The sequence below is a fragment of the Lethenteron reissneri genome, chromosome 41 (genome assembly GCF_015708825.2).
Source record: "Lethenteron reissneri isolate LAM-NWPU_2019-01 chromosome 41, ASM1570882v1, whole genome shotgun sequence".
NCBI lineage: Eukaryota > Metazoa > Chordata > Hyperoartia > Petromyzontiformes > Petromyzontidae > Lethenteron > Lethenteron reissneri.
In genome coordinates this window covers 8,777,185-8,804,936 of record NC_083819.1, presented here as the reverse complement: position 1 = coordinate 8,804,936, position 27,752 = coordinate 8,777,185, and the positions used below count along the sequence as shown (strand labels likewise).

Below are 27,752 nucleotides of genomic sequence, written 5' to 3'. Positions count from 1 at the left end.
ACAAACACATACACACACATACATACACACACATACACACAAACACATACACACAGACATACACATACACACAAACACACACATACATGCACACAAACACATACACAATACACACACACATACATGCAGACACAGACAGACACATACATACACACACATACACACACACACAGACACACACATACATAGACACACACATACATAGACACACACATACATACACACAAACACATGCACACACGTACATACACACATACATAGAGACACGCAGACATACACATAAAGACATAAAAAAAAAACCCACATACATACACACACACATACACACAAACACATACATACACATACATACACACATACATAGAGACACACAGACATACACATAAACACAAACACACATACACATGACCCGGCTTCGCCCGGGACTTGGATCCACGATGCCCCGCCGCCTTTGTCTCCCCAGTGACGATGTTCACACACGACAGCAGTTACGCTTTTGAGGCTGAGTGGACCTAGGGGAGGGCCAGGTCCGTTTCAAATAATCGTCAGCGGTGGTGGGCGTGAGTTGGAATCGAACTGGGGTCGCTCAAGCAGCTTAATGACTGTTTGTACAAAGAACATATAAAGAATCGATTATAATAACCAGGCAAGAGTCCACATTATAGACTGCCAGTACACGCACTCAGCTTCATAAGCAGGCTAGAGTGTACATGATAGAGTGGCAGTACGCTCACCGAGCTTAATAAGCAGGCTACAGTGTACATGATAGACTGGCAGTACGCTCACCCAGCTTAATGAGTATTTGTACAGTGAACATTAAAGTAATCGATTGTTGGCGCGTTGGGTTTAAAAGTAATATTAATAGCACACATTGTGGTGGGGGTGTAGTGAAGAGTAGGAAAAACTTTGATGAATTTACCTCAGTGGCGTGGTGGGTGTCGAGGCCTAGTAGCGTGCAAAGCCTGCGGCCTCGCTTAAAATTGTCGGCTTGGAAGAGGCAGGGTACGGGTGGCGTTCCTTCCCCCCCCCCTAGCGCTCCAACAATACTGTGTAATGGTTATTATTTAATTAAATACGGAGCTTATGAAAGTGGCGAAGGCGTGGCTAGCCGTTGGCAGGGGCAACCGCCGTCCAATGAAACTGCAGCCCTTGGCGAAGGCGTGGCTAGCCGTTGCCAGGTCCAATGAAAGCGGCGAAGGCGTGGCTAGCCGTTGCCAGGGGCAACCGCCGTCCAATGAAAGTGCGTATGGGCCAAAGTCCACACACACACACACAGACAGACAGACATGAACGATTTTATATATATAGATATTGTTTATTAACAGTGTAGTTAGACATTTCTCAACGAGAAAGCTTCTAAATTTTTAAAGTAATTGTTGACCCACATTTTACGATTTTGAATCCGAATCTTTATTTATCCTGGAGAAATCCAATGGGCTATGAAGCTTTTTTTCACAGATTTCCAGTAGGGGGTGGATCAGCAAGTTACTAACAATACAAAAATATGTCGATTTGAATGTCGATTTGTGGGATCGCAACAAGGCCAATTTTTCACCAAGGAAAGCCTCCATGAGTCGGGAGACTACTCCCCTCTTGTCTTAAATGGGATTGTTTGGTCCGTTTCATACATTGGTGTTTTAGCTTCAGGTGTGGGAGAGTCTGTGAGATCCCTGGAGAAAACTCACATTTGAATGGAGAACACCTGAAGTCCCGCAGGTTCAAGCCACACGCAGATTTAAGCCACACACTATGAATGAAATTAATTTTAACGGAGTACATTTTTACACTGGCACATTCGGAGTGATTTTACCGAATTTCTTTTAAGTAACTATAATAGGAATGAAAGCAAGTTAATATACGTGGATCTGGATTGGCACGGTTGGCTACGTACAGTGTGAAAGAAGTTCTACATATGTTTGACATTTGAAAGGTGTCATCTGCAGTTTGTAAATCAAAATTCATGCTTAGGCAACATTTTATATGGCTTCATGCAAGCATTGTAATTAAGTTCGAAAATTGAATAAATTTTTACTTTATTTTCATGGTCCATTGCTCCAAGTCCCCATTTCCAACACAGATGTGCTGGTGTTGTGCTAGGCATCCTAGGCAGTTTGCAGTGCAGACATTTGTATGGCCACAGGTATTTGGTAAATGTCTGTTCTGGTTATCAGCCATGATCCATTCTCTTCTGTCGCCATTTCTCCCAGTCTTGCAATGCAATACTCATTCTACCTGCTGAAAAAAAGAGATGATTTCACTTTGTCTCAGGGGTGTTCCCTCCTTTGCCTGCCACTCTGTCGTCATACTCTGCCATGAGCCATCGTCCATCAAGCGGTGTGCGTCCTCAAAACCCAATGACTTCTTTCAAGTCAACATGATGTCTGACTTGCGTATGTTTTCGATGTATTTTTAACTTAATTTGCACCATAACTAGCTAACTGTGCGAATGAATGCGTTCCTCTTCCTGCTTCTGTTTTACTTCCAAGCACTTGTCATGCCCGTTTGGGTAATGACCGGCAATTGAAGCTTATTGTTGCAGCCATAAATGTCAACTAGTCCTTTCTCATAAATGTTTTGGGTTGCTCATGCAGGCTACCAAAATAAAATAGAAAATATGTAAACATTGTGTGTCGTATTTGAGTCTTTTCTGAAAGGGACCTCCATTTAAGTGTTTTCCCCTTGGCAGCTCTGTTTCAATCGTGTTTTACCATGCCGTTATTATGAGACCCCACAGGAAATGTAGAATTGTGAGTGGATGAATCAAATGTTTGGTATGATGGGCATCTGATTGATTCATTGATGATGGCCTTAAAACTTTGCATGACCTAATAAAAAATGTAATTATGATTAAAATTTAGGGAATTTTTTGGGCAATAACTGGTCAAATTCTATTTAATAAAAGCGTGAGTAATGGTGTAGCTATCCATTGCTCGTTGATATCAAAAATGCAAGCACGTAACCTTCTGACGGATGCTCTTTACACACCTATTGTGCGTTTTGGGTTCATTGGAAGTGTGGTCTGTTAGATGGGAGCGGAAGGCCAAGGTATGCATGTTCATAATTACATTGGCTCTGTTACAGCACAAGGTTTAATAAACCTTTAATGCATACTCCCTCTGAGAAATGTCAAATAGTCTCGGGTATAAAAACTCGACTCGCAATTTAATCATTTTACCTTGTTGTGTCTTTTAATAGTTATTCTTACGTGGGCGCATGGTTAAGAGGGGCACCGTGACACCAATTTTTGTTCATCATGTCTCAGGAAGACATTAGTGAGCTTTCCCAATCTACGTCATCTCTATTTATGTCGTACTTTAATCCATCGTTTCGTTAATATGCATTATTTTTAGCGTGCTCTAATGCTTTGTATTATTGTGCCTTAATAGTTTTGTCCATACGACCTTACGCTCACAAAATTGGAATAAATAAATGCATTTGATCGTTATTGCTTTGTGTAAATCATTATAAAGGAACATTTATTGTGAGTAAATGTAGTGAAAATGACAGACCAAATAGAATATAAAGTTATTTAAATTCTACTTATTGGTAGTTAATTTTACATTGTCAAGGACATTTTAACATTAATATTTTTCCAGTTAATGTTGAAAATTTATTTCCCACAAAATAACTAATACAGGTAGTCCCCGACTTACGATGGTCCGACTTACGATATTTCGATCTTACGATGGCGATATGACACAATTGTAAAATATTTTAAATTTCGCGCGGCAGGCAAACGCAGCAACGTACGAGGTACGATACTGTACGTTGGGACGCTGCCGGGATGTACTGTACGCATCTCCTGCCTTGTGTGGTGATGCCTCTCACTCTCACCAGCGGTCGGCAGAGTTAAGCTGTCTCGGTGTTAGCGATACGTTCAATGCATGTATGATACGTAGCTTTAGCGATTCCATTTTAGGGTTACCACGATACGTTCAATGCATGTTAAACGTTTTTTTTAGAGCAGATAGGATTGTTTCCTGAATTTTTTTCTATTAAATTGCAGTTCATATAGGTCAGCTAAGAATTGACCTCGTTTTTTTTACTTTACATTCTACTGTGCAATACAGTATTGTAATTAATAAATAAATACAGTATATAGTTTATACAGTACGGTACTGTAAATTGCTCTGTTTTGCTAAATTATCACCATTCTTTAAGGCTCCTGTGTAGGCTAGGCCATTTTCGACTTGCGATATTTTCGACTTACGATGGGGTTGTCGTAACGCATCTCCATCGTAAGTCGGGGACTACCTGTACTTCCAATGAAGTAAGTTTTCTTAATTGAAACATTGTAAACTTGTCTTCATAAATGTTGGGCACGGAGGGTTCCAGTAGACGGGAACGCCGCTTAAACTCCTGAATCCCCACCGATTGGCGCGGTTGGTAAACTTCAAGTTATATCTGAAGTTTACTTACACAGGACAAGCCTTTTCCATAATTAAAGAACAAGCAAGAGAGTTACAATTGTGATGGAGATGAGAATGTTTTACTTCAAGTGCAGGGGCTAAGTTAGAATTAAAGATTCGAGAATTAAAGCCAGCGTGACTGAGTTATGTGTGGAAAGTGAAAATAACCAAAATGATGTTACGCAGTTTAAACTCTCCCGGCAGAAATGAAATGGATCATCAAGTTAAATACATGTGTGTTTTATGAAATTGCATAAAACAAATTGATTTGTTACGTTCATTATGATAACCAGTATCTAAAAGGAAGTTTGTTTTTAATTTGGATTGTATGAATGCTTTGTGCATTCGCTTAAGCAATGTTTTAATAGGAGAAAGTGGGTGTATGAACCCTTTGTGGAGGCTTATTAGGAATACAGATCAGTACTGCTCCAGTTAGCACAATGTTCTTGAGCCCACGCAGCACCAGTTTTGCTGCGTCCAAGGGTGTATTTGACCAAGGCACACTTAATACACGTTACATAAGTTTTTTTCAAAAGTGAGTGTTCTGTGTTATTTTTAGACTGGTTGCAACAATGGCAAGTGCTGCCTGTCTAATTATGACTGGACTTATATTAGTGTTCGATTTAGAAGGCGCACAGCCACGAGCAACCTGCTTTATACTAGTTTGTAAACCCAGTTCGCACCAATGCCACGTAGAAATATATATTTTTTACAATTTACTTGAAAGGGAGAAATATTCAAAGCACCAGGATGTCAAGACGTCGCCATGTAAATGACAACAGTACATGTTACTTTCCATGACAGATTGAAAATGTGGACAGGGGAGGGCTAACATAGAACAAAGTCTGAAAAGTGCACAAAGAAACGTGGAGAGGTGCACGTTTGTAGTTGCACTTGGGCAGCACACATCGCTAGAAGGGATGGTGGCTGGTAATCAAACTACCGAGTAGCAGCCAAAATCAGGAATATGCCCGAGTGTACGACCGTCCATCCTCCGTGGAAATGGAGCGATGGAATCTTGACATCGCTAGACCGTGACAGATGGCGGCGGTGGTTTGGAGGCTTTTTTTGGGCAGTGGATTGATCATTGCTGCTGATCATGATGGGTGTTTTTGATAACACGTGGACCTTTTTTAACTGTAGAAACTTGCAGTGTTTGTTCTGACAGTGCTCTCTTTGTGGTATGTGTACTGAAGCGAGGCGTGGGCCGCAAATGCACAGTGGTACACGCCCTACCCTATGAGTCCATCGACCAGAGTTCGATACGCAGCCCCAGATAAAGCCTTTTGCCAGTTGTATTTGAAAGTGTTGCTGACCCTCCCTCCCCTCGGTCGACACAGCCTTAAATGTACATTTGATGTGGAGTCTAAAAACATCAGCACTAGAGAGACAAAGATGGCTGAGCATGGCGCTTGCCACACCATGCCCCTCGTGCACTCTGCCAGCCTTGATTGGTGCTTGTTAGTAGCACTTTCCCCAAATAGTCTTAAGATTACACTCGTGTCTTTGTCTTTGTGTGTTCCAGGACAACTCGCTGGTGGTGTGGAAGGAGATTGACCTCACACGACTGAGTGACAAGGAGCGGCGCGACTCCCAGAACGAGATCGATATTCTGTCCCTGCTGGAGCATGCCAACATCATCTCCTACTACAACCATTTCCTCGACGGCAATGTCCTGCTCATCGAGCTGGAGTATTGCAACGGTTTGTGACGTGCCCTCGTGGCCCCAGTTTTGGCGTGATATCCTGGGGAAAAAAACTTGACAACACACATTCTCACTCTGAAGAAAGTATGCTTTTTGATTTAGAGTAGACATATGAAGTGACTGAGAATTGCATTATTAAGTTCATTAATTGGCCATTTGCAGGGGAGATGATGCAATGAAAACCATTGAAACTGGATTGTGAAGTGTTCCTAATGGGGTTAGCCTGGGTTACATTAACATATGTATGTGGGCTATCAATTATTTTTTCATGACTTTTTTCAACTGTGTTCCCATTGTGGGGAATTACTTTGAGGCATACATACGAATGCCTCCATTAAGTGAAGAGACGAAAGTTAATCTTCAAGTAATATTGGTTACCACTGAGATGACCTATAGAACATTTCTGTAAATTGTCACCCTCTACTGAAACACACCTATCCCAGGAACATTTGCTTCCTCATGCCAACATCCGAGGTCTTGTGGTTGGTCCTTAAGTAGTGACTGCACCACTGCTTTCACAAGATTAATTACCATGCCACAATCTTCCACCTCGAGGTTCATTCAGATGTCCGAACAGATGGCATTCTATTTCGATTTAAAGCTTTCGTGACTGCACGGATTCATAGTCTTGGTTCTTTCGGTAAAGTCACGTAGAAGGGAAATAATAAAATAATAAAAATAAACTAATACAATTATCATGACGTTTTGATTGCAACACAAGCAATCATCATCAGGTGTAAAAAACACGGCAAGAAAATGTTCAAAAATTTTCTTGCTGTGGTTTTCACACCTGAAGATTACTTGTGTTGCAATGGAAACGTCGTGAGAATTGTATTGTTTTATTTTTATTATTTTATTATTTCCCTTCTACGTAACTTTACCGAAAGAACCAAGAATAAGATGGCATTCTGAAGAGGGCTATGTCTGGGCTGTATATGGGCTTCCCATTCAGGCTTTCTTATCAGTTCCAAATACAGTGTGGGTGTGCATCATCATGTTGCCACAATTCGCCCTTTTGCAGCTTCATTAACACATCATTTGTCTTTACATTATCGGGAGAACAAAAAATAACAACGTCAAACACCGTTCTCATGTCCATTTGTGTAAGGCTGCCTCCATCTTTGCATGATCCCACTGACATCTTGCAGCAAAATCCGTAAAAGAAATGTTGCACATGGCTTCCAGCGTAATGCACCAATCGCCATGTAATATTGTCCAAAATGACACGGACAGGTTATAGAATTATGAAGTGTTTTTGCAATTGAAACAACCTTCTCTATGTGGTAAATGCATGTGCATTTACTTGTGCTGTATACTAAGCACGTGTTGTGAAACTCTCCCCTCCCATCGAGCGTTGAGGTGCCATGTGCCTGGCCTCGCCACGAGAAGGCGATACGATCAAGTGCTGACTAATCTCTGAACTTGCTTCTTTATTTGGAGAGTTGGCCCCTCCACACGTGTAGGGCTTTCTCCCACAAACGGTCATTCATTGGCTGAAAACCTCTTCATCAATGTGCCCATTGTGCAGCATTGTGTGATGCAGTTACATATAAGACACTGTATATAAACTCAATATTACTATTATTGATAAATATTTCTGTGTATACATTGTGTGTAAATGGTTACAATGTGCGTAAAGGAATTGTGAAGTGTATTTCATGAATGTGATGTATGTAGAGTGAATGTTGCATTGTTTGGTTTTTGAAAGGTCTTAATATTTGCTCCACAGGTGGCACATTGTATGAGAAAATCATAAAGCAACATGGAGCATTTTTCCCAGAAAAGGTAAATTACACATCTCTCTCAAGTGAAAAATGAATTGAAACCCCACACATGGTGATACACAATGGCTTCTCTACATACACAGATGGCAGTTCTGCAAATGCTAATGCGGGTATTACCGGCGGTATCTCAGTGGGGGCAGGACTGTGGCAGAGTGTTTTGTGCATTGTGCTATGAACCTGCCAAACTCTGTAACCTTTTGTGGCCATGGTTAGCAGTGGCAAGTACTATTCAACCGGTCTTGTGCCCACCCCCCCTTTGCCAACCTTCACTGACCAGCTGATAAAGTAACCACCTTGACCAACATTGCTTGGACAAGCCTTCATCCAGCAGTGGATTTACAAAGGAATGTAAATGATCATTCGTGCATCTCATTTTAAAATTTTGAAAATTAAATGGTTCTCAAATGTTCTTTTGTAGGACATCGTGTGGTACTTTTACCAACTTGTGTCTGCAGTGGAGCAGATCCACAACTTCAAAATTCTTCACAGGTGAGAGTTCCTTGCTCTGTCTAACCAGGTAGAATCAGAACTTGCATCTTCTTCCTTGAATTGGTCTTTCTTCAAGCTTTTCTCTCTACACTCATCATTGATCTGGGTCCTCTCCATGCCTCCTCAACATTACTTCATATCTTGGCTCTCTGCTTGGACCCACGTCTCTCTGTCTAGGCCTTGCTGCTTTCATGCTCGCCCTCCCATCTTTTGATGTTGCTTTTTCTCATCTTGTCATAGCCATCAGAGTCGATTTTCTTTCAGCATGTCTGAGATGGGTACCTCTCTTGACTCCTTCCTTGCCTTTTTGTAATTTCCATAATCTTGATTTGATTAATGAAAGTGTTTGTATTCTTGGGGTTGTTGTCATTTCCCTCCCACCCCCCAAGTTAAAGGGATATATGGAAATAAACTCTTGGCAACAATTTTAATTGTCTTTGTTTTATTTCAGGGACATAAAGACATTGAACATTTTCCTTACCAAATCGGACCTGATCAAGGTCGGCGACTTTGGCATTTCAAAGATTCTGGACTCAAGGAGTCAAATGGCAGAGAGCGTAAGTACACCTACCCTCTTGGGCAACGTATTCCAATGTTAGGGTGCCGACAACCCATAGGCAGACGCGCACATAGTAGCCGAAGGGATGCATTGGAGGAGCCCTATTTGTGGCCAGCTGTTATCCTCGAATACAGCTGACATGATTACGGTGTATATTGTCTGACTTGAGGAGCTTATTGAAGTTGAAGTGATCTTGAAAAGTGTACCGTTGGTTCACAGAAAAGTGTGGACATCTGTGGCCTTTTATGTTCTAGTAATGACAACGTGTATCTTTGATGTTTAAAGCAAAGCCTTCACATGTTAACACGGTTGGCTACATAGGGTGCAAAAGAAGTTGTACATACATGCATGTGGCCTTGTCACATTATTTCTGGTGTCTGTCGTGTCGTTCATGGCAGTTCATACCTAGTTGTCGTGTCCTGGATACTATTTAAAGTTGTTCATCACCATCGAGTGTATTGCTTGTTTCAAATTTAATGCCACCTTGAGTCATAGTTAATGTTCGATTTTACTGGGCTATTTCAGGGGTTTCTCTTCCTGCTATGTCCATATTGTTAATAAAATGAAGCCCAAATTTAGCCCAATTACAGCTTCTAATGTTATTTATTTTATATAGTAACAAAAATACGGGCTTGTATATTTGTATTTAAAAAGCAATGTAAATAATGATAACAAACACCATTTAAACCTTAAAAATATAACCTGCCAACCTAATTTTGGACTGCACAATCCAATGCGACACCAGGTATGACGACAGTACGCTACTAGCCTTGGACTGGTTAGGCGCACGGTGTTTGTGTGCAGCGTAGAAACTCGGCTGGCAAATGCGTCGGCTTGGCTTTGCATGCTGTTACATTTTTGAGCTTGGAGTGCGATTTTATTTCTTTCTCCCTCTTTTCAAAAATGTTTATCCCCGTGCTCTGTGAGATGCGGTATCTCCACCTTGTGTGGTTTCGAGCAACGCACCTTATTTTCACTCGCTCGAGATGAAGAGGTGAAGAGGTTTCGATTTAAAGCTTTCGTGACTGCAGGGATTCATCTTCTTGGTTCTTTCGGTAAAGTCCCGTAGAAGGGAAATAATAAACTAATAAAAATAAAACATAATAAAATAATTCTTACTGACGTTTCGGCCAGTCTTTCCGACAGACCTGTTCTTCACTCTGAGGACGGCTGCTTGCAGTTGTGGCCGAAACGTCGTGAGAATTATTTTATTATGTTTTATTTGTATTTTATTATTTCCCTTCTACGTGACTTTACCGAAAGAACCAATAAGGTGAAGAGGTGCGCGTGAAGTCTGTTGGTTCATTATTCTACCGCGGATGGCTTGTTGTTAGATTTAAGTTGACGGTGTTTTACTAACACCGTCAGGGTTTGTTATTAAATTCACACCTGTGAGTTTGTCCTCATTTCCATGGTATACTCTCTTTTAAAAAGGTGATCCTCTAATTAATACTCTCATTTTGTCATTCGTATATACTGCGCATATTTTTGTTTGGCCATGTGAACAAGAGCTGTGCTGAACATTTTGTGTTTATTACACGTTAGAATTGAACATTGAACATAAGTCATATTTTCTTGATAGTCAATTGCCCAGTGCTGTTTATTCGGGGCTCTGCATGTAACCGATTCTTCGGTCCATCGATCGAACTCCTACACTGTCAAGGTATCGTGTCATGCACAATGCAAATTCTATGCTAATGTTACATTTAAGCTAATGTTAGTAGACAAACCTGTTCAAACGATACGACGTGCAAAGCAAACAAGATGGTAAAACCACGAAAGATTTCGCAGCCGCTTGTAATCCGAGTGAGGTTTTCCAGCGTCGGTCGCATGTTGAGCCGCATTCGCGGTGAAAGCTTTGAGAGAATAAATGCTCAAAGCTTAGCCCATCCCCGAAAACCGAAATTGTAAGATGGTAAAATCATGGCCTGAGATTTGTCTAAAGCCATCGGTATCACCGTGGGGGTTGATCGGTGCGTGCGTGTGTGACCGTGTGTTTCTGCAGTACGTGGGGACTCCCTACTACATGTCTCCGGAGCTGATCCGTGGAGACAAATACAACACCAAGTCGGACATCTGGGCCATGGGCTGTGTGCTCTACGAGTTGCTCACACTCACCCGCACCTTCGACGCCACTGTGAGGAGGAGATGAGGATTCTGCTGTTGCTATTATATAGATTTTTTTATAATCTTGTCCGGGGTTATGTATGTATGTTGAAGATCTTTCACACCGTACGTAGCCAACCATGCTAATTGAAGGTGCATTAATAGAGGTGAGGGGTGGCCTGAGTAAGACGAAAATACGGATAATGCAAAGGTGTGTAACTTGGGCTATAAAAAACATTGTTTACTTACATAGACTGCAGATGGAGACTTATCCTTTATTAGGCTAAATGTTTGCAGTTTCATGGGCCCCGAGTCCACCCCCCCCCCCATGAGCAAAGAGCAGCTAATAACCCAGCGCATGCCCAATTATACTTTTTTTTCTTAAGCATGTTTAATTTCAACCTGGATAATCGAGAGTTAACTATACCACCAACTTGCACTGTTCAGGATCTCGGAAGCAAAGCAGGCTTTTAGCCTGGTTCATATTTAGTTGAGTGAGCGCCTTGCAATGCCATGTGTTGAAGGCTAGGGCAATATAGTAGCCAAGAGGTGGTTAAAAATATGGTATCATTGTAATGTGTGTGTGTGTGTTAACACTTCTTACCTGGTATCTGTGGGGTGGAGTGGTGGTACTGTTTGTTATGCTATGACCCTGGCGACGCGGAGTTCAATACCCAGCCACGGCTACCGTCAGTGGTGAGCGATATCTGAACCGATTCTGACATGGCATGGGGAGGCCTTCATCCAGCAGTTGCTTGAAAAAGTTATGTAATTTTACTTTTCGATTTAAGGACGGCTGCTTGTGTTGTGGCCGAAATTTCGTGAGAATTTAAGAAAGTATTTTTATTATTTTATTATTTCCCTTCTATGTGACTTTACCGAAAGATCCACGAATATAATTTACATTTTTAATGATGTATTTGTATGGGTGTGAAAGAAAATTGTGCTGTAAGGTATGAAATGTGGACGTTCTTTCGTTTTTAGAACCCGCTGAAGCTGTGCTATGAGATCATTCACGGCAAGAAGCAGGTGGAAATCGATGACCAGTACTCGAAGGAGATCAAGGAAGTTGTGCAGAAGTGTCTGCAACAGGTCTGTGATGTCTGTGGGACACCATGCTCCCTGCCCACTCTCGTCTTCAGCCCTGGGATCATTTGCACCATGTGTCTGCAATACAACGGGCAAATTTTACATGTCTTGCATATAGTAAAAATCCCATTTTCAAAGCTCAGAATGTAACGGCGTGCAAAGCCATGCTGACTTGTCCAGCTGTCTCTTCACTGCATGGAAATGTCTCGTGCCAGACAGTCCCAGTAAAGTACTGTTTCTGCATTCACTATTGTAAGAATTGTTTTGGGATATTTGTTAGTGTCAGTAGTGTTTTTAATATTTTAGTGTGTGACATATTTGGGTAAATTTGGTCTTACTGGAAATAAGAGCTCGCTGTTGAGCCAGCTGCTGTGAAACCGTGAGCAGCGCACGAGGCTCAAGTGTGGCTACGGTTTCTCATCGTCCAGTGTGGGCTTAACGACAACGCCTTCCAAATATTTTAGAATTGTGCTCACCACCTGAGTAGATATTGATTCGGCATCTGCACTCTTGTGTGTACATCCGTGTTTTACACCACCTTCTAAATTCACATTTGGTGCCGGTGACTGGCGCTCTTAACCATTTTCCACAATAAGATAACTCATGGGGGGACTCCCTTAGTCCAATGTAAAAGTTGTCGCAACAGACGCTTCGTCTCCTCCGTTTTCCTCCTTTTCTCTCTTGCAGTTTACTTTTTGTAAATTTTCCCATACGACCTTCTCATAAAGTTTGCTTGTATTCATGCTCTCTCACTCAATACTTTTTTTCCATTATCCATAATAATCACACCAGCACCTGGACACAACACGGACATTGGCATTGAAGTCACATGCCGGTTAATCTGACTGCGCCTCATTGCTTGAGGGTTCTGATAGCTGTGGTAGAAAAATCCCTTATCTTAGCTTTATTTATAGCACAACACTGTTTAACGACTCGTTTTCAGTAAGCGTAACACATTTTTTTCATGGCCCCCTACTGTGAAACGACTGTAAAGATTTTTGGGTTGTGCATTCTAGTAATCTGTCCAAATTTCTGTCATAAGACCCAGCCACCACCTGTCATAGCCAAACGTGTATGAAACAATTTGATGCACCAATTTTTATTGTTTTAACTTACCGACGATGAGTTTGAAAACAAATTCGCGCAGCCAAATGTAGCACTTACAATTGACAGTTCACTTGAGATTGATTCAAGTATCTTTGGGGAAAATCCAGGAATCTTGGAAGTCAAAATTACTTCCTAGATTTTTTTTTCCTGTAAATTTGGTTGAGAGTCCTGCAACTCACTGGTGCGTGAGCCATAACAAAAGTAATTGGCGTGTTAAACGCTTGTCCATGTCAGTTTCATTTGTTTGGCTACGACGTCTCGCGGAGGATCTTGTGAACAGATCATTGAGCCGAACTCAAAATTATGGAACGGTTTTCGTTAGTTTTGCTTTAGGGGGTGATGTCGCTGCTATGTGCAATCCCAAATGAGTATTTTGCTGGTAAATGTAAAAATTTGCTAAATTTGGACAAAGATGCAGGCACACAATGGCACTCTTTTTTCGAATGACATCGCAGGATTTTTTGCAACCACTGCGAAGCAGACTGGTGTGTGTTTTGTGTGGTCAATTCACTGGCAGTATTAGTGAGGGCGGCCTACTGGACTCGTACCGTGTGAACCCTCTGCGAGAAGCGGCAAATGTTCGCCGCCCGGATATGTCGCCACCTTGTCATGACGGCAGTGGCTGTGTCGTGTTCCATAGGACGCGGAGCAGAGGCCTACGGCTGAGGATCTTCTGGAGATGTCGCCCATCAAGACGCGTAGGAGGTCTGAACATCATCGGAAAACATTCCCACATGGCACCATGTTAAGCGTAGATTTGAAGTTTTCGTGACTGCAGGGATCCATACTCTTTGGTTCTTTCGGTAAAGTCACGTAGTTGGAAATAAAACAAATCACGACGTTTTGGGCGCAACACAAGCGTCCGTCATCAGGTGGGACAACCACGGCAAGAAACAACTGCTGGTGTTGCGCCCGAAACGTCGTGATTTCATTTATTTTAATTTATACCTACGTGACTTTACCGAAAGAACCAAAGAGCATGTTAAGCGTGTTGTGCGCAGTGGGCTATAACAGTCCCTTAGCTTTGGCATCTTAAAATGTTACACATCTTATGCAGCTTAATGACATTATATACATACTATTCAGTAAATTAAGCAGACTTGGGTTGGAGACATTGCTTTATTATAGACGGACGATGGTCAAGAATAATAGTGGTAGCTAAGCAATGAAATGCATCCGAGGAAGTGGAGCGATGAAATCCGATCATATATGAATGTTGTAAAAGGTTTTTACCCTTTTATCTGGAAACAAAACTGACACCTGTTTTACAAGGGATCATGTTTGCATTAACTACAACACTTGCGGTCAAAATGCAAACAAAAACACAACTCTGATAATGTATGCACTGTCCTTGAAATTTATTGATCCACACCCGAGACAGCTTTTCTTAGAGCCCAGTCTCACATGGTGTTGGACCAGATGACGCCAAAAGGCGCACAACTCAGACAACGCACCATCAGAGTATTGAGAGCTCAGGGTAAGCATTTACATTGAGACCTCCTATGAATGGTTAGGTGAATTGCTCCATTGCAGGATTGTGGAGGACGCTTGGAGAGGAATTTATACGACATGGGGTTCAGAAGTGCTTGAACCACTACGTCACTGAATCCCCCCTGCTACCCCCCCCCCCCCCCCCCCCCCCCCCCCCCCCCGCTATTTATAGGGATGGCAAAACTGATTTAAATGTTTTGGAACTGGCATCAGGAGGTTCGGTGCTGAGCAGGAGAACTGGCTACGTTCAGTTTCAATTCGGTTGCATTTATTAGGTATAGCCCTGGGAGCCATTCGGCTCTTGAATCGGGTGCAACCGCAACAAACAAAAAACAAAAACATGAACAAGAAAACATCTTAAAGTGACTAATGCGCAAACAGAAAAATCCAGGAAAAAACTGCAAATTCTTCCAGGAAAAAAAAGACCGTACACCAACGCTGTGCAAAAATCCCAGTGGGATGCAAGTCAAACAACAATGACAACTTAGATTAAAGCCATCATTCTAACTCCGTACTACAACAAACAAACAAACATGGCCACACCAAAATACTTTTCGAAATCACCAAAATAAAGCCATAATAATGTAACAGTGTACATGCTCCCCAGAAGCCATTGAGTGGACCGACCCACCTGGCTTCCACCATCTTGTGTGTGGTGCACAGATTTGAGTGGTTCACAAATTAAATTTGTATTTCCGTTCAGGGGGTGTGGATTGGATACATTTATCGCATTTTGTGGAGAGTCAACGGTGGCTTTTTTGCTACGAATGAGTCGCCACCACAGAAATGTGGAATTTTACGCGTTGGGCTTGGGGTTGTCAACAAAAATACCAAAATCAACATTGCCCCATGTGCATTTAAGCAGGAAACCACTGACTTTAAAATTTTGGAGAAGTACTATAATTAGCATCGCAGTGTATTTCATAGATTAGATTTTCTTTGCAGTGAAGCATATATATTGAGTAATGCTTGATAATGAACAGTGGTTAAAGGAATGTAATGTGACGAAGAAAACCCTATGGTAATTTTTACGAGTGTTCATACCATGTTTTCTAAAAAAAGAATCTTCCCAAAAGCAATATAATTCACAATTCCTTCATGATCTGGATTGGAACATATGATGCATTAACTATGAGCCGACTAGGGAAGGGTTGAGTACTCTGACTACATTGTGCTTATCTTACCTATAAAAGTATTTTTGTGTGTGTCTATCTCTGTGTATGCATGTCCTTCTAACGCTTTTAACTGACAGACTATTTTGTTTACTGCATAATAAAGGTTTTTTGGGTTAGATCGCGTTATTTATTAAAGATTCGTCTTTTGTAAACGTGACACATTTTTACTGTTTGGCCATGTTGGGTGGTGTAGGTTACGACACATTTAACGCGATCTAATCCAAAACAACCTTTATTATGAATAATATTGGTCGCGAAAGCCTACGTGTTAAGAAAATAACACTTTGTAACAATGTACGCTGATCATAATTATAATTTTGAGCGTGGCAAAGCACGCATCTGCGCATGCGCGGAACGCCAACTCGCGGTTGCCCCTCTATCGTAGTATCTACTATATATCTACTGTAGAGTAGGTAGATGCTACTGTAGAGTCAGTCGATACTGCTGTATTGTATGTAGGGTGTGTAGGTTTATATGCCTACACACTATAAATTGGGTGGGGGGGGGTAAAAACATTTTAGGGGGGGGGGGGATGGTCGCGAATTTTTTGAAACCTTTTAGATCAACTGTTTACCCCCCCCCCCACTTTCTATAACGTTTTGATTCAGGCCTTCTGTAAGGCCCTTATAATTTTCTTGATAGGCAAAGGGACAGACAAATGGAACGCTGGGCTTTTATAATAGCTTAGTATTTGTGTATGTATATGTTATGTTTTTTTAAGAGAAGACAAGTTTGAAATAATGTGTTTTTTCTTGGGCAAAGCTGGGTACTTCCTGCTAGTCTGTTACATAACTGCCTTTGTTCTCTTTGTGAAGTGTAATCCAATGAAATTCGTATTTTTTTGGAAATTAATGTTGTGGTTAACACGACAAATACTTTTAACGTTTAATGCAGATATTAAATAGATGAGGTGGTTGCTTTAGAAAGGTAGCATCATACGAGAGAAATGCCCTGCTTGTCTTCCAATGCTTGATCGAGTTTACTTTCTTTTTTACATTGGGATAACGTTCCGTCTGTTATTAAACAACTTGTAAAATGCTTGTATACCAACTCCCACTCTGTATACAGGGCAGTTTTAAAGCAATTTACTGAAGACTACTTTCAGGAGGGATCTATAGTGGGATTTTTAGCCAGTCCACTCATCTGCGTTTGGCTTTGTGCTCACAATTCTACTTTCGGACATGAATTACTTGGGTTTGTCGTGATTCGGTGAAACTACAATATATATTGTACAATACACGGTCCGCTATTATATTGCCTGTCGTACCGATTAATTTTTATTGGCATTTATGATTTTATTTATTTATTTTAAATGTTATTCCCTGATTAAAATAACGCAATAAATTAAAGTTATAAATTAACGGTGCTTTCCATTGGAGTGCTGTTATCCATGGCATAGCAGTAATATGTGAACATTTAATTAACAGTATATTTACTGATTGGCCATGTCGGGTGGTGGAGGGTTACGACACATTTATAAATAATGCGATCTAACCCGTAAACGTTTATTATGAATAATATTGGTCGCGAAAGGCCTACGTGTTAAACTAACGGTATGTATATTAGAAGCAATTCAGATTGTAATCTGGCAACGAAAACTATGAGTCTTTTGGCAGGCTTGCATTCCGTGAACTGCAGTTGAGTAACTTTAAAATCCTGTATTCATACCAGAAGTGCAGCGACGCACAAAACAATACAATAAACGTGCTAAATACAATTGCGAAGTTATAGGAAACTGATATTGTCGATAATCGTCATATCGTGAAACGCCAATATTGCGGCAACCCTACGAATTAGAATGTAACCCAACTGGCGGCGGCCGCCTGTTGTCGGTGAGGCGGCTGGCGAGTGCTGTGCACAGCTCAAGGGGACGGCTGTGCTTGTTCCTACCCTCAGGCCAACTCTGACACGGCCCTCTCCTGCTGCCGGCTTGCATGCTGTCCCCTCGGCTTGTTTGCCTCTCCTTGCTTTCACCTGCCTACCTGCACTGGCCTGTCTCTGGGCTGGCTTGGCTGCTGGAACCTTGGCGTAGTTTCTCTGCCTGCGAGTCCGGTAGTATTACACCATGGTATTGTTGGCTTGGCCTGGGGCTTAGTGTTGTTTTGATGACAAGAACTTTACTTTTCTTTAAATTATCTTGGGTGTTATCGATCGATAGTTCCCAACGTTTCTCGATCTGTGGATCACATATGAGTACTTAAAAATATTCTCTGATTGCCATGCAGTGAAAGTAATTGTATCCCTCCGTTCCGTGGACCACTTCCCCCCCATGCTGACGGACCACATGTTGGGAACCACTGCTATATAGATCATAGTGGGTGGCGTGGAGGAGCAGTGCTTAGGGCACTGTGCTATGAACTTGGCGACTAAAATTCTATTCCTGGCCATGACTAACTCATTGGCGAGTGATATTCGGAGCTGGGCCTGTGTCCCATCAACCACCTGGGCCCCCCCCCTCCGTTACCCCAATCTCCAACTGGTACTGACCAGCTTGGCGAAGTATGACCAAAACAACCCCCATGACCAATACGTTGCGGGGAGGCTATCCAAAATTGGATTGACAATTGGCTGTAAATTATTTAATGTTCTTATACATAATTTGGCCTATACAACTTTTAGAAAGTATTATGACTTTTTTCATGTTCATTTCTAACAATGCTGAAGTCCCAGCCAAGCCACACTTAACCATCTAACACTCTTGTTCTAATTCTCTAAACCTCTTGCTTTATTAATACGGCGCTGTGCACATACACTGACTTTCAAAATATGTATTGCTAAATAAATTAATTTAAGTAAAACTTATGGCTGAAGAAATGACCCGATCGTCTGTGATATGGTGAGGTTGTAGCTGTTGTTTTTCATCGATGCCTGATTCTCAACTCCCTTGCCCATTCCACCACCAGGGAAATGGAGAAAAATGTTTGGCGGCTAAACGAGCCTGCAAGACGCATAAGGTAATTATCAGATGTCGACACAAATCCACTTGAGTGCAAACGCTCTCTAATTACACTTCTGAAGTAAAATTGGTACGGATAGATACGCAGTCATGTTTTAAATGAGCTTAACGTGAATCGCTTGCATTCCTTTTCATCGGTGAAGAATGAGACGTTAACGTGACACATTCAAATGGCTAGGTTTTTTTTCTTTGTCATTATTAATAGTATTGGAGCATAAATCGTCAGCAATCTCTGCATTCAAAAGCTGAATATTCCTCGTGGTATTATTCTCTGTCCTTTACATAAACATATTAATTTGTGTCACGAAAGAGCACGCTATGCAATGGCAACTGTATTTAACACTGCTGCATTAGGTGAGAGATGAGTACACTATATTCTAAGCACATCTACACTACATATTAATTAAGTCGTGGGAAGTGTTGGGTTATGCCTGTCTATTAAATTACTTCTAAATGGGGCTTGTGTCACGTGGTGGGCCATTGTAATTGGAATATGGAATGAACTGTGCTGGGTGGATGAGGTGATTTGGCCCAATTGCTGGGACGAGTGACCGAGGGCAAAATCAAAAATGAGTCCAAGGGCGGAGTGTGGGAGGGGCAGTGCCCAATAAATCCTGAACAAGGATTGTTAACCATACTTAATTTTTATCCATTAAATTAATTGCCCAAATTTAACGCCATAATACAGGTTTTTTTGGGTTAGATCACTTACGTATATAAATGTGTCGTTAAACCCGTGGCTTGGCTCTCCAACACCGTTGTGCTGTACTAGTTAGAAATTGGCATGTTCTGTTCACGTGACAAACCTTATCAATTGGCTGTGTTGGGTGGTAGCGGGTTTAACGGCACGTATATATTTACGCGATCTAACCCAAAAAAACCAGTATGGGTGATATTGCTTGCTAAAGCCTACATGTCAAATTTAACTCATTAATGCTTTAAAAATGCATGCATGTGATTACATGCCATACTAGGACAGGCTACCATCACTGGCATTTGCTAAGACGCGGAAAAAAAAATTCCTACACGGGGCGAGGGGTGGGCCCGTGTGTGCAAGTCATTGCTCTTCTGAGCGCAAGCCGGGTAGCATTAACTAGCCACCCGGCACGGGTGGTGCAGGCAGCATTATCACTTTGCGAGGGCACCATGGGCACGGGATGCGTGGAGGTGTGCACGCTAACGAGCCGGAGTGCGTGAGCCAGGAGCGATAATGCGGAGGCGGTGCCGGTGGTGACTGCTCGGTCGAGCGATGTCTACTACTGGGGCGGTGGCAAGCGCACGCCGCAGATGCTGGACCAGTTTCGTGGCGGGTACAGCGCATTGCGGGTGTGCGCCAGCAACACCCACTTCGCAGCCGTCACCGTTGAGAAGGAGCTGTACACCTGGGCGGTATGTCTGTCACTACCTCTCCTCCATCTGCAGTGGTGGTGGTGTGTGGTGATGTGTGGCGTGGTGTTTGTCTTTGTGGGGAATGGTAGTGTCAGTAGTTGGGGCACTGCGCTACAAACGCGGCGATCCGATATTCGATTCCCGCTCATGGCCAAACATCGGTGACCATTATCTGGACTAGACCTGGGCCTCCTCTAGCTGGTGCAGCGATACAAAGGTGGCCGGGCGTGTTGCTGGCAAGCCACCACCGTGTCGTGTGCTGTGCCGACCTTCATAGATACTCTAAAACCACTTGCTCCAACAGTCGGTTAAGGCTATATGGGGGGGGGGGGGGTTGTCTTTCGAGTGGTGTGTGTGTTCCTGTGGAGTGTGTGTGTGTTCCTGTAGAGTTGTATATATGATTAAATCATATTCTTAAGTATAGTAAAGTGATAGTCTCAGCCTGGTTGCCAATTATTGCAATTTTTTTGTATTACATTTAGTTTAGTTCTTAATTTGTCTAATATCCTTGTCTGAGAAAAAAGTGGTTTGACTGATAGTACCAAAAACTACTCCCCAATGGCAGAGCAGGTGGGAAAGTGCTTCATCCTGGAACTGGGACCCCATATTCTAAGGGGAGGGTACTTGCTTCTTACACTGGTGGCAGTTCACCAGCGTTGATTGAAGCAAACATAACTGCTGATGAGACTCTATGTTGAAACCGATCCAGAGTTTACTTGTTTTGAAACAATGCTGCTGAAATTATGCTCTCCCATGAATCCGTGCAGCTGATGGGTTGTGAAAGAAATACTTTTCTTTTTACGTGGAGAGATGGATATGTGAAGGACACATTTTTGTATGGAACAGAGCTCCGTCAGAATGTTTATTTGGCTGCACTTGAAGGGATCTCAGACCTAGCTCTGTAATATTCCCTTCCATGGGCCATTCTCTATCTTGGGTTGTGTTTGTATATCTTGGTGAGATCCTAATGGATCTTTCATTTTGTAATATGTACGCTGATAGTACAATTCGGATAAAATGTAGAAACAAGAGCTGCAGCGGAGCTTGCACACAGGGCTTGCGTGACCGCGGGAAGAGTTGTGAAAAGCCAAAGAGGGCAGCGAATCATTTGTTTATAATTTGTTTTGGGTCATTCGCCCTTTGCAGAATGTGCAGGGTGGCACCAAGATGGTGGGGCAGCTGGGACACAAGGACAAGGCATCATACCGGCAGCCCAAGCGCGTAGACAAGCTGTTGGGCCTCGCTGTGCGACAGGTGGCCTGCGGGGATGAGTTCACTGTCTGTCTCACAGGTACTGCACTCTTGCCCTCTTGAAAACACTTGCATATGTAGCTGATGCCACTGATGAATTAAATGTGGTAAGTCTTTGCTTAACGCGTGTTCGCAAAACACGTTTTCACTGTAACGCGGTTCTACCGTGAGGTAACACTTTTCGCGCAATGTGGAACGTGCACCGTTATAATGCCGTTTCTGAGCGGTCGACGACCAGCTTCTTTCTTGAGCCTGCGTGACTAAGCGGTACTATAACGTACGCAATGATACAGTAACGCTGCGGCGTACCCTCGGTTATTCGTCCCGCCATCTTTACTGTGTGTTTGTACATCGTGTGCCTACATCGCATCTTGCCAAACTTTTATCGTTACATTATTTATTGGAAAATTGTTTTTGCGTGTTGTGTTTTTCGCTCAACACAGCACTTTTCAGGAACTCATCTTTCACCTTAAATGAGGGCTTGCTCAATTTTGATTACTCGACTGGTTATCGGTTCGATTGCTCGACTGTGGGACAGCACCAGAATAGTTGGGTGCAATAAGCGTAGCCTATATACCCACGTGTTAGACAATTAGAAGTGAAATAAATTACTACTAAGTTAAATATTCTATTTGGATGTAATGTTGGTGATTGTTCAATTACTGTAGTCTAATACAATATATTCTGATCCAAATACACTTGATTTTAGTTAAACAAAATTTGTGACGTAAATCTCAACAAGAGATGTAAACCCAGCAACTTAATGTAGTGCTCACATGTTCGCTACGCTGGTAAATGTAATTACAAAGTCGGTGTCTGAAGATGAAAATAAATCGTTCGTGAATGTGCTACTCGCAGTCAGTGCCACGCTTGTCTGCAAGAATGTCACTGGCTGTTGTGTGCACGTGCATGTGCACGTGTAGCGGTTAGGACACTGCTTTTCACGTAGTCACCTGTGTTGTGTGTGTGTAATGGTTAGCGTATTGCGCTAAGAACCCGGTGACGTTGGTTTGAATCCTGGCCATGGCTAACATCAGCGGGTCAGCGTTTCCCACGACAAGTCCTGTATTGTTTTGCAGGAGGTCTTTGTGTCTGTGTGTTTATTTTGGAATGTGTCATTTGCCATGCCGTCCTTATTAATAGGCGCTCGCTTAACAGCACTCCCCCGACCAGTGTGTATTGCTATAAACAGGATTTGTCGTGTGTGTATGTCTTGTGTTTGTCGTACAGAGCAGGGCGAAGTGTTCAGCTTCGGCTCCGACTACTACGGCTGCATGGGCTGCAATGGGGAGCTGGGAGTGGAAGTGCTGGAGCCGATGCCCGTGCAGTTCTTCAACATCAACCCTGTGACGCAGATCTCGTGTGGAGACTGCCACGTCATGGCGCTCACGCGTTCGAGCGCCGTTTATGCGTGGGGCTGCGGCGAGTACGGTGAGGCTTCGCCCAGCCGTGGTGAAGAGCGTCGGCAGCCTTTAGTTTGAGTTTGGCAGCCAACGACGGTACATGAGAAAAAACCATCGTGTTACATTTTGACCGTGCTTAATTTGGCAAAAATTTTAGCTCCTGAGAATTGTATGTTTGTTTGTACGTCATGCGACAAACATTACTCCCTGTGGCAGGGCGGGTGGGAAAGTGTTACTCCTTACTTTGTGGACCAGACATCACGTGTGAAGGGAGCTCAGAGGTCGCTCTATCTGCTTCTGATATCAGAGCTGCTCTCTGGGATGGATTGTACATCTTATGTCATGACACTGATAACGTAGTTCGGGATAAAGTTTGGTAAAAAGACGACAACGGAATGGGAAACTACTTGGGGGACATGTAACCAATTGTTTTGTACAGCTGCCCTCAGCGTCTTCCTACCCCGGTGAGCAGACGCTTGTGGCGTGAGCTCTGTGGCGCGAGAGCTGTGGCGCGAGAGCTGTGGCGCGAGAGCTGTGGCGCGAGATCTGGTGGCGCGAGAGCTGTGGCGCGAGAGCTGTGGCGCGAGAGCTGTGGCGCGAGAGCTGTGGCGCGAGAGCTGTGGCGCGAGAGCTGTGGCGCGAGAGCTGTGGCGCGAGAGCTGTGGCGCGAGAGCTGTGGCGCGAGAGCTGTGGCGCGAGAGCTGTGGCGCGAGAGCTGTGGCGGAGCTGAGAGCTGTGGCGCGAGAGCTGTGGCGCGAGAGCTGTGGCGCGAGAGCTGTGGCGGCGAGAGCTGTGGCGCGAGAGCTGTGGCGCGAGAGCTGTGGCGCGAGAGCTGTGGCGCGAGAGCTGTGGCGCGAGAGCTGTGGCGCGAGAGCTGTGGCGCGAGAGCTGTGGCGCGAGAGCTGTGGCGCGAGAGCTGTGGCGCGAGAGCTGTGGCGCGAGAGCTGTGGCGCGAGAGCTGTGGCGCGAGAGCTGTGGCGCGAGAGCTGAGCTGTGGCGCGAGAGCTGTGGCGCGAGAGCTGTGGCGCGAGAGCTGTGGCGCGAGAGCTGTGGCGCGAGAGCTGTGGCGCGAGAGCTGTGGCGCGAGAGCTGTGGCGCGAGAGCTGTGGCGCGAGAGCTGTGGCGCGAGAGCTGTGGCGCGAGAGCTGTGGCGCGAGAGCTGTGGCGCGAGAGCTGTGGCGCGAGAGCTGTGGCGCGAGAGCTGTGGCGCGAGAGCTGTGGCGCGAGAGCTGTGGCGCGAGAGCTGTGGCGCGAGAGCTGTGGCGCGAGCCCTGTGGCGCGAGCCCTGTGGCGCGAGCCGTGTGGCGCGAGCCGTGTGGCGCGAGCCGTGTGGCGTGAGCCGTGGCGTGAGCTGTCTCGCCGCAGATCTGTTTGATTTCCTTCTGTTTTAGGCCGATTGGGATTGGAGACTGATGCCACGGAGTTCTACCCTAAACGAGTAAGTCCATGAGATGGTGAGCTGTCTATTTGAATAGGCTTGTAATGATTTAGCAATTCATTGTAACAAAAAATATTTTCACTGCAACATGGGGCTAATGTTCTCCACTAGCATTACATTTCTTCTGCACAGTATCCATTTGCATCCTGTTCCTCCCTGCAATGCTTTTAGGGGTATGCGCCCGCACGGTTTGAGAACCATAAGGGCCAGGGTCAACGGCGGCCTGGTGTATTCCGCAAATATGCCCGACTGCGAGGGCGGGCTCAAGCCGGCGTGAGTAGGTTAAACGTTGAGTTTTATAAGGGCACCACGGGGTGACCAGCCCCTCCCCACCCCACCCAGCTCCACCCTTTCCACCCAGCCCCTCCCTGCACGACGGACGGACACAATAATCCCCTGTGGGCTGGTGTAACCAGGAGGTTCCTACCAGTATAAATTCTCAATTGTCTACATCTGTGAGCAAAATCCTCGCCTCCAATTCAACGTGCTTGTGCTTCCTTGGCAGGTGCCCCTATCGAACCGGTGGAAGATCACGGAGGTGTGCTGCGGCACGGATGGCACGTTCTTCCTGACGGCGCAGGGCAAGGTGTTGGCGTGCGGCAACAACGAGTTTAACAAGCTGGGCCTCAACCAGTGCACGTCGGGCCTACGCAACCGTGAGACCTCCGTGAGTTAGTCGGCGCCGCAAGGGCTCCGCACATCCCTATGGGCGTTTCCTCAGGAGCTTTGCAGCGTGATATCTATAACACGATTACATTGCAGTGCCATGTAGCTTTATTACGATTGTCCATCAACCGTGTGCATGAATGTTTTGCCTGTACCGCTGTCGGTCCCCTGGGGGTTGATTGACCCTACTCGTCGGTGTGAGTTAGTGAATCTGTCGTCAAGGGAGATGGGTAACAACCCAGGACCAGTTGGATATAATTTGGTCACTGCTGGCGTTCACTGTGGCCGGGAATTAAGTTCCGGTCAGTGGGATCTTGGTACATTGCTCTGAACACTGTGCCACTGCTCCACCCCAGTGTAGATTTATAAAGCACCAAATTGTGGACGTCATTCGGAAGGAAGACCTGTGTGTGTGTGTGATAATATTGTGAGGATTTCGTTTTTTTATTGAAGGTTGAGGTTAGGGACAGGATCATGTGAGGAAAGAACACTTCAGTGCCATGAGTGACAAAGGGACCAAGATTGATAGAAAGGCCAGTTATAGACAAAGGCGAAGAGGAAGGCCTCGAGTCTGGGCCTGAACAGGGGAATGGAGATGACAAGGGGAGGGATTTTAGACAGTGGAGGCAGCAGCGGAAAAGGTGCAACCTACCACTGAGTGGCGCTTGTCTTGGCGGTTTTTGGGAGGCCATATCCGCTTGATCAGAGGGTGCGGGAATGGGGAGATACACAGATGGCTGGCAATAATGGTGTTCCAAATTTATGGGGGCAGCAGAGGGGAGTAAGCGACCTTCTGCAGAGGCTAAGGGTTGTTCTAGGGCCTTCAACAGAAAGCCTTGGTTGCTGGAGGATAGAAAATGTGGATTGGAGGAGTACAGTAGGAGATCTGGGACTGAATTGGGAGCCATTGGACCAACTGAATTATTGAGTCACGTAGGCTTCTCCCACCCTCAACCAGTATATATACAAATACTGTGTTCTTGGAATTTCTCTCACTTGATACAGCTATCGTGCTGTGACGGTTCCACCTGAAGACGGAAGCTTGTGTTGCCTCCGAAACGTCGTGATTTTTATTTTATTTTTATTTTACTTTTATTAATTTAAATTTTTTACCTACGTGACTTTACCGAAAAAACCCAAGAATATGAATCCTTGCAGTCACGAAAGCTTCAAATCTAGAATGAACTATTGAGGTGATCACGTGTCCCTTTGTGCCAATGCATTACTTCCAATTGGTTAAGTAAGTTGGGGTTTGTAACATTAAACCCCTTGTGTCACCTTGTTGGACAGCCAAGGTTTAATTTTGACAAGATTTACTGCACTGCCTCTACAGGTCTTCCACGAGGTGATAATGAAGTTGATGCCAACACTGGTGAAGCAGCTGTCTATCTACAAGATCCGTAGCATCTCCGGCGGCAAGACGCACAGCGCCGTTATTGACGGTGTGTGGGCACAGCAGCCTTGGCATGATTTTACCTGCTCTTGTAATGGCAGTAGGAAAGGTGCCAGCTGCAATCATTACCTACTCAATCAGGGGCAGGGAATATTTTCCCTAAAGGGAGCTGAATAGGACTCACGAATACCTTTTTTAAGTGGGCAAACACACTAACACGCACACCTTGGCGTTATCCAATAATAATGATGTGATGAATATGAGCCCACCTTAACCGTACGAATTTCAGTTCTCATTTTCAGTTTCATTTATTTGGTATATCCCTGTGAGCCATTCGGCTCTTGAATCGGGTGCAACCGCATCAAAAATAAAATAAAAACATGAACAAGAAAACATCTTAAAGTGACTAAGCGCAAACAGAAAAATCCAGGAAAAAAACTGCAAAAAATTTTCCAGAAAAAAACACCGTACACCAACGCTCTGTGCAAAAATCCCAGTGGGATGCAAGTCAAACAACAACGACAACTTATCTAGAATTAACGACAACTTAGATTAAAGCCATCATTCTAACTCCGTACTACACCAAACAAACATGGCCAAACCAAAACACTTTTTGAAATCACCAAAATAAAGCCATAAAAGCAATGTAACAGTGATCAATGGAACTGTGACCTAAATTTCACAATAAACGACATAAACAACATGTACCACCAAAACCCTGTAGAATACAATTCCTGCGAACCCATACGTGTGCACACACCACACTGTGCAGCCTTTTGATGGCAGTGAATTGTTTATTTGCACATTGACTGATAAACAATCATCGTCGTCATGATCGGGCATTATCGCTCCACTGATTGAGACATAATGGCTCGGGGGAGGCTTTCATCCGAGTCATTGTGATGGAACATTATTACAAGTTCAAATGTTGCCGCTGTGTTAGCGTGGCGCCCTCAAGTGGCCAGTGTGACGTGCTGCTGTTGTGTGCTGTCCCGTCAGTGTGCGGACGTCTGCTTACGTTTGGGCACAACAAGCACGGGCAGCTGGGCACGGGCGACTTCAAGAAGCACCTGGGCATCGTTCTGCACAAGGGGCCCCTCGTCGGCAAGCTCATCACCATGGTGTCCTGCGGGGATGGCTTCACAATTGCCGCCACAGAAGGTGGGTCTTTCGGGCCAGTCGGGGCTGTACGGGGGAAAAGCCAGAAAAGCAAATAAGAAAGTGAAAATATGGGGTCTTGGCAGTGGGGCAGGAGAGGGCAGTTTGTTAGGTTGTGAAGCTCGCAAGTCGGCCAAACGCACTCCCAATCTCTAATCCAGTGGCAGAATGTGGTCGGTATGGG

General features: G+C 44.1%; 1 protein-coding gene across 2 annotated transcripts in view; it reads left to right on the top strand.

The window, feature by feature from the left end:
- Positions 1-27,752, top strand: part of NEK9 (NIMA related kinase 9) — a 52,932-nt gene that overhangs the window by 12,073 nt on the left and 13,107 nt on the right. For both annotated transcript variants that reach the window (XM_061568459.1, XM_061568460.1), the window contains exons 2-16: positions 5,935-6,112; positions 7,844-7,899; positions 8,317-8,387; positions 8,839-8,944; positions 10,952-11,083; positions 12,037-12,144; positions 13,889-13,953; positions 18,818-18,868; positions 20,073-20,259; positions 21,406-21,550; positions 22,741-22,941; positions 24,305-24,351; positions 24,857-25,018; positions 26,351-26,459; positions 27,410-27,571. In XM_061568459.1, coding sequence (XP_061424443.1) covers positions 5,935-6,112; positions 7,844-7,899; positions 8,317-8,387; positions 8,839-8,944; positions 10,952-11,083; positions 12,037-12,144; positions 13,889-13,953; positions 18,818-18,868; positions 20,073-20,259; positions 21,406-21,550; positions 22,741-22,941; positions 24,305-24,351; positions 24,857-25,018; positions 26,351-26,459; positions 27,410-27,571 — 1,780 coding nt within the window. The remainder of the gene's footprint in view (positions 1-5,934; positions 6,113-7,843; positions 7,900-8,316; positions 8,388-8,838; positions 8,945-10,951; positions 11,084-12,036; positions 12,145-13,888; positions 13,954-18,817; positions 18,869-20,072; positions 20,260-21,405; positions 21,551-22,740; positions 22,942-24,304; positions 24,352-24,856; positions 25,019-26,350; positions 26,460-27,409; positions 27,572-27,752) is intronic.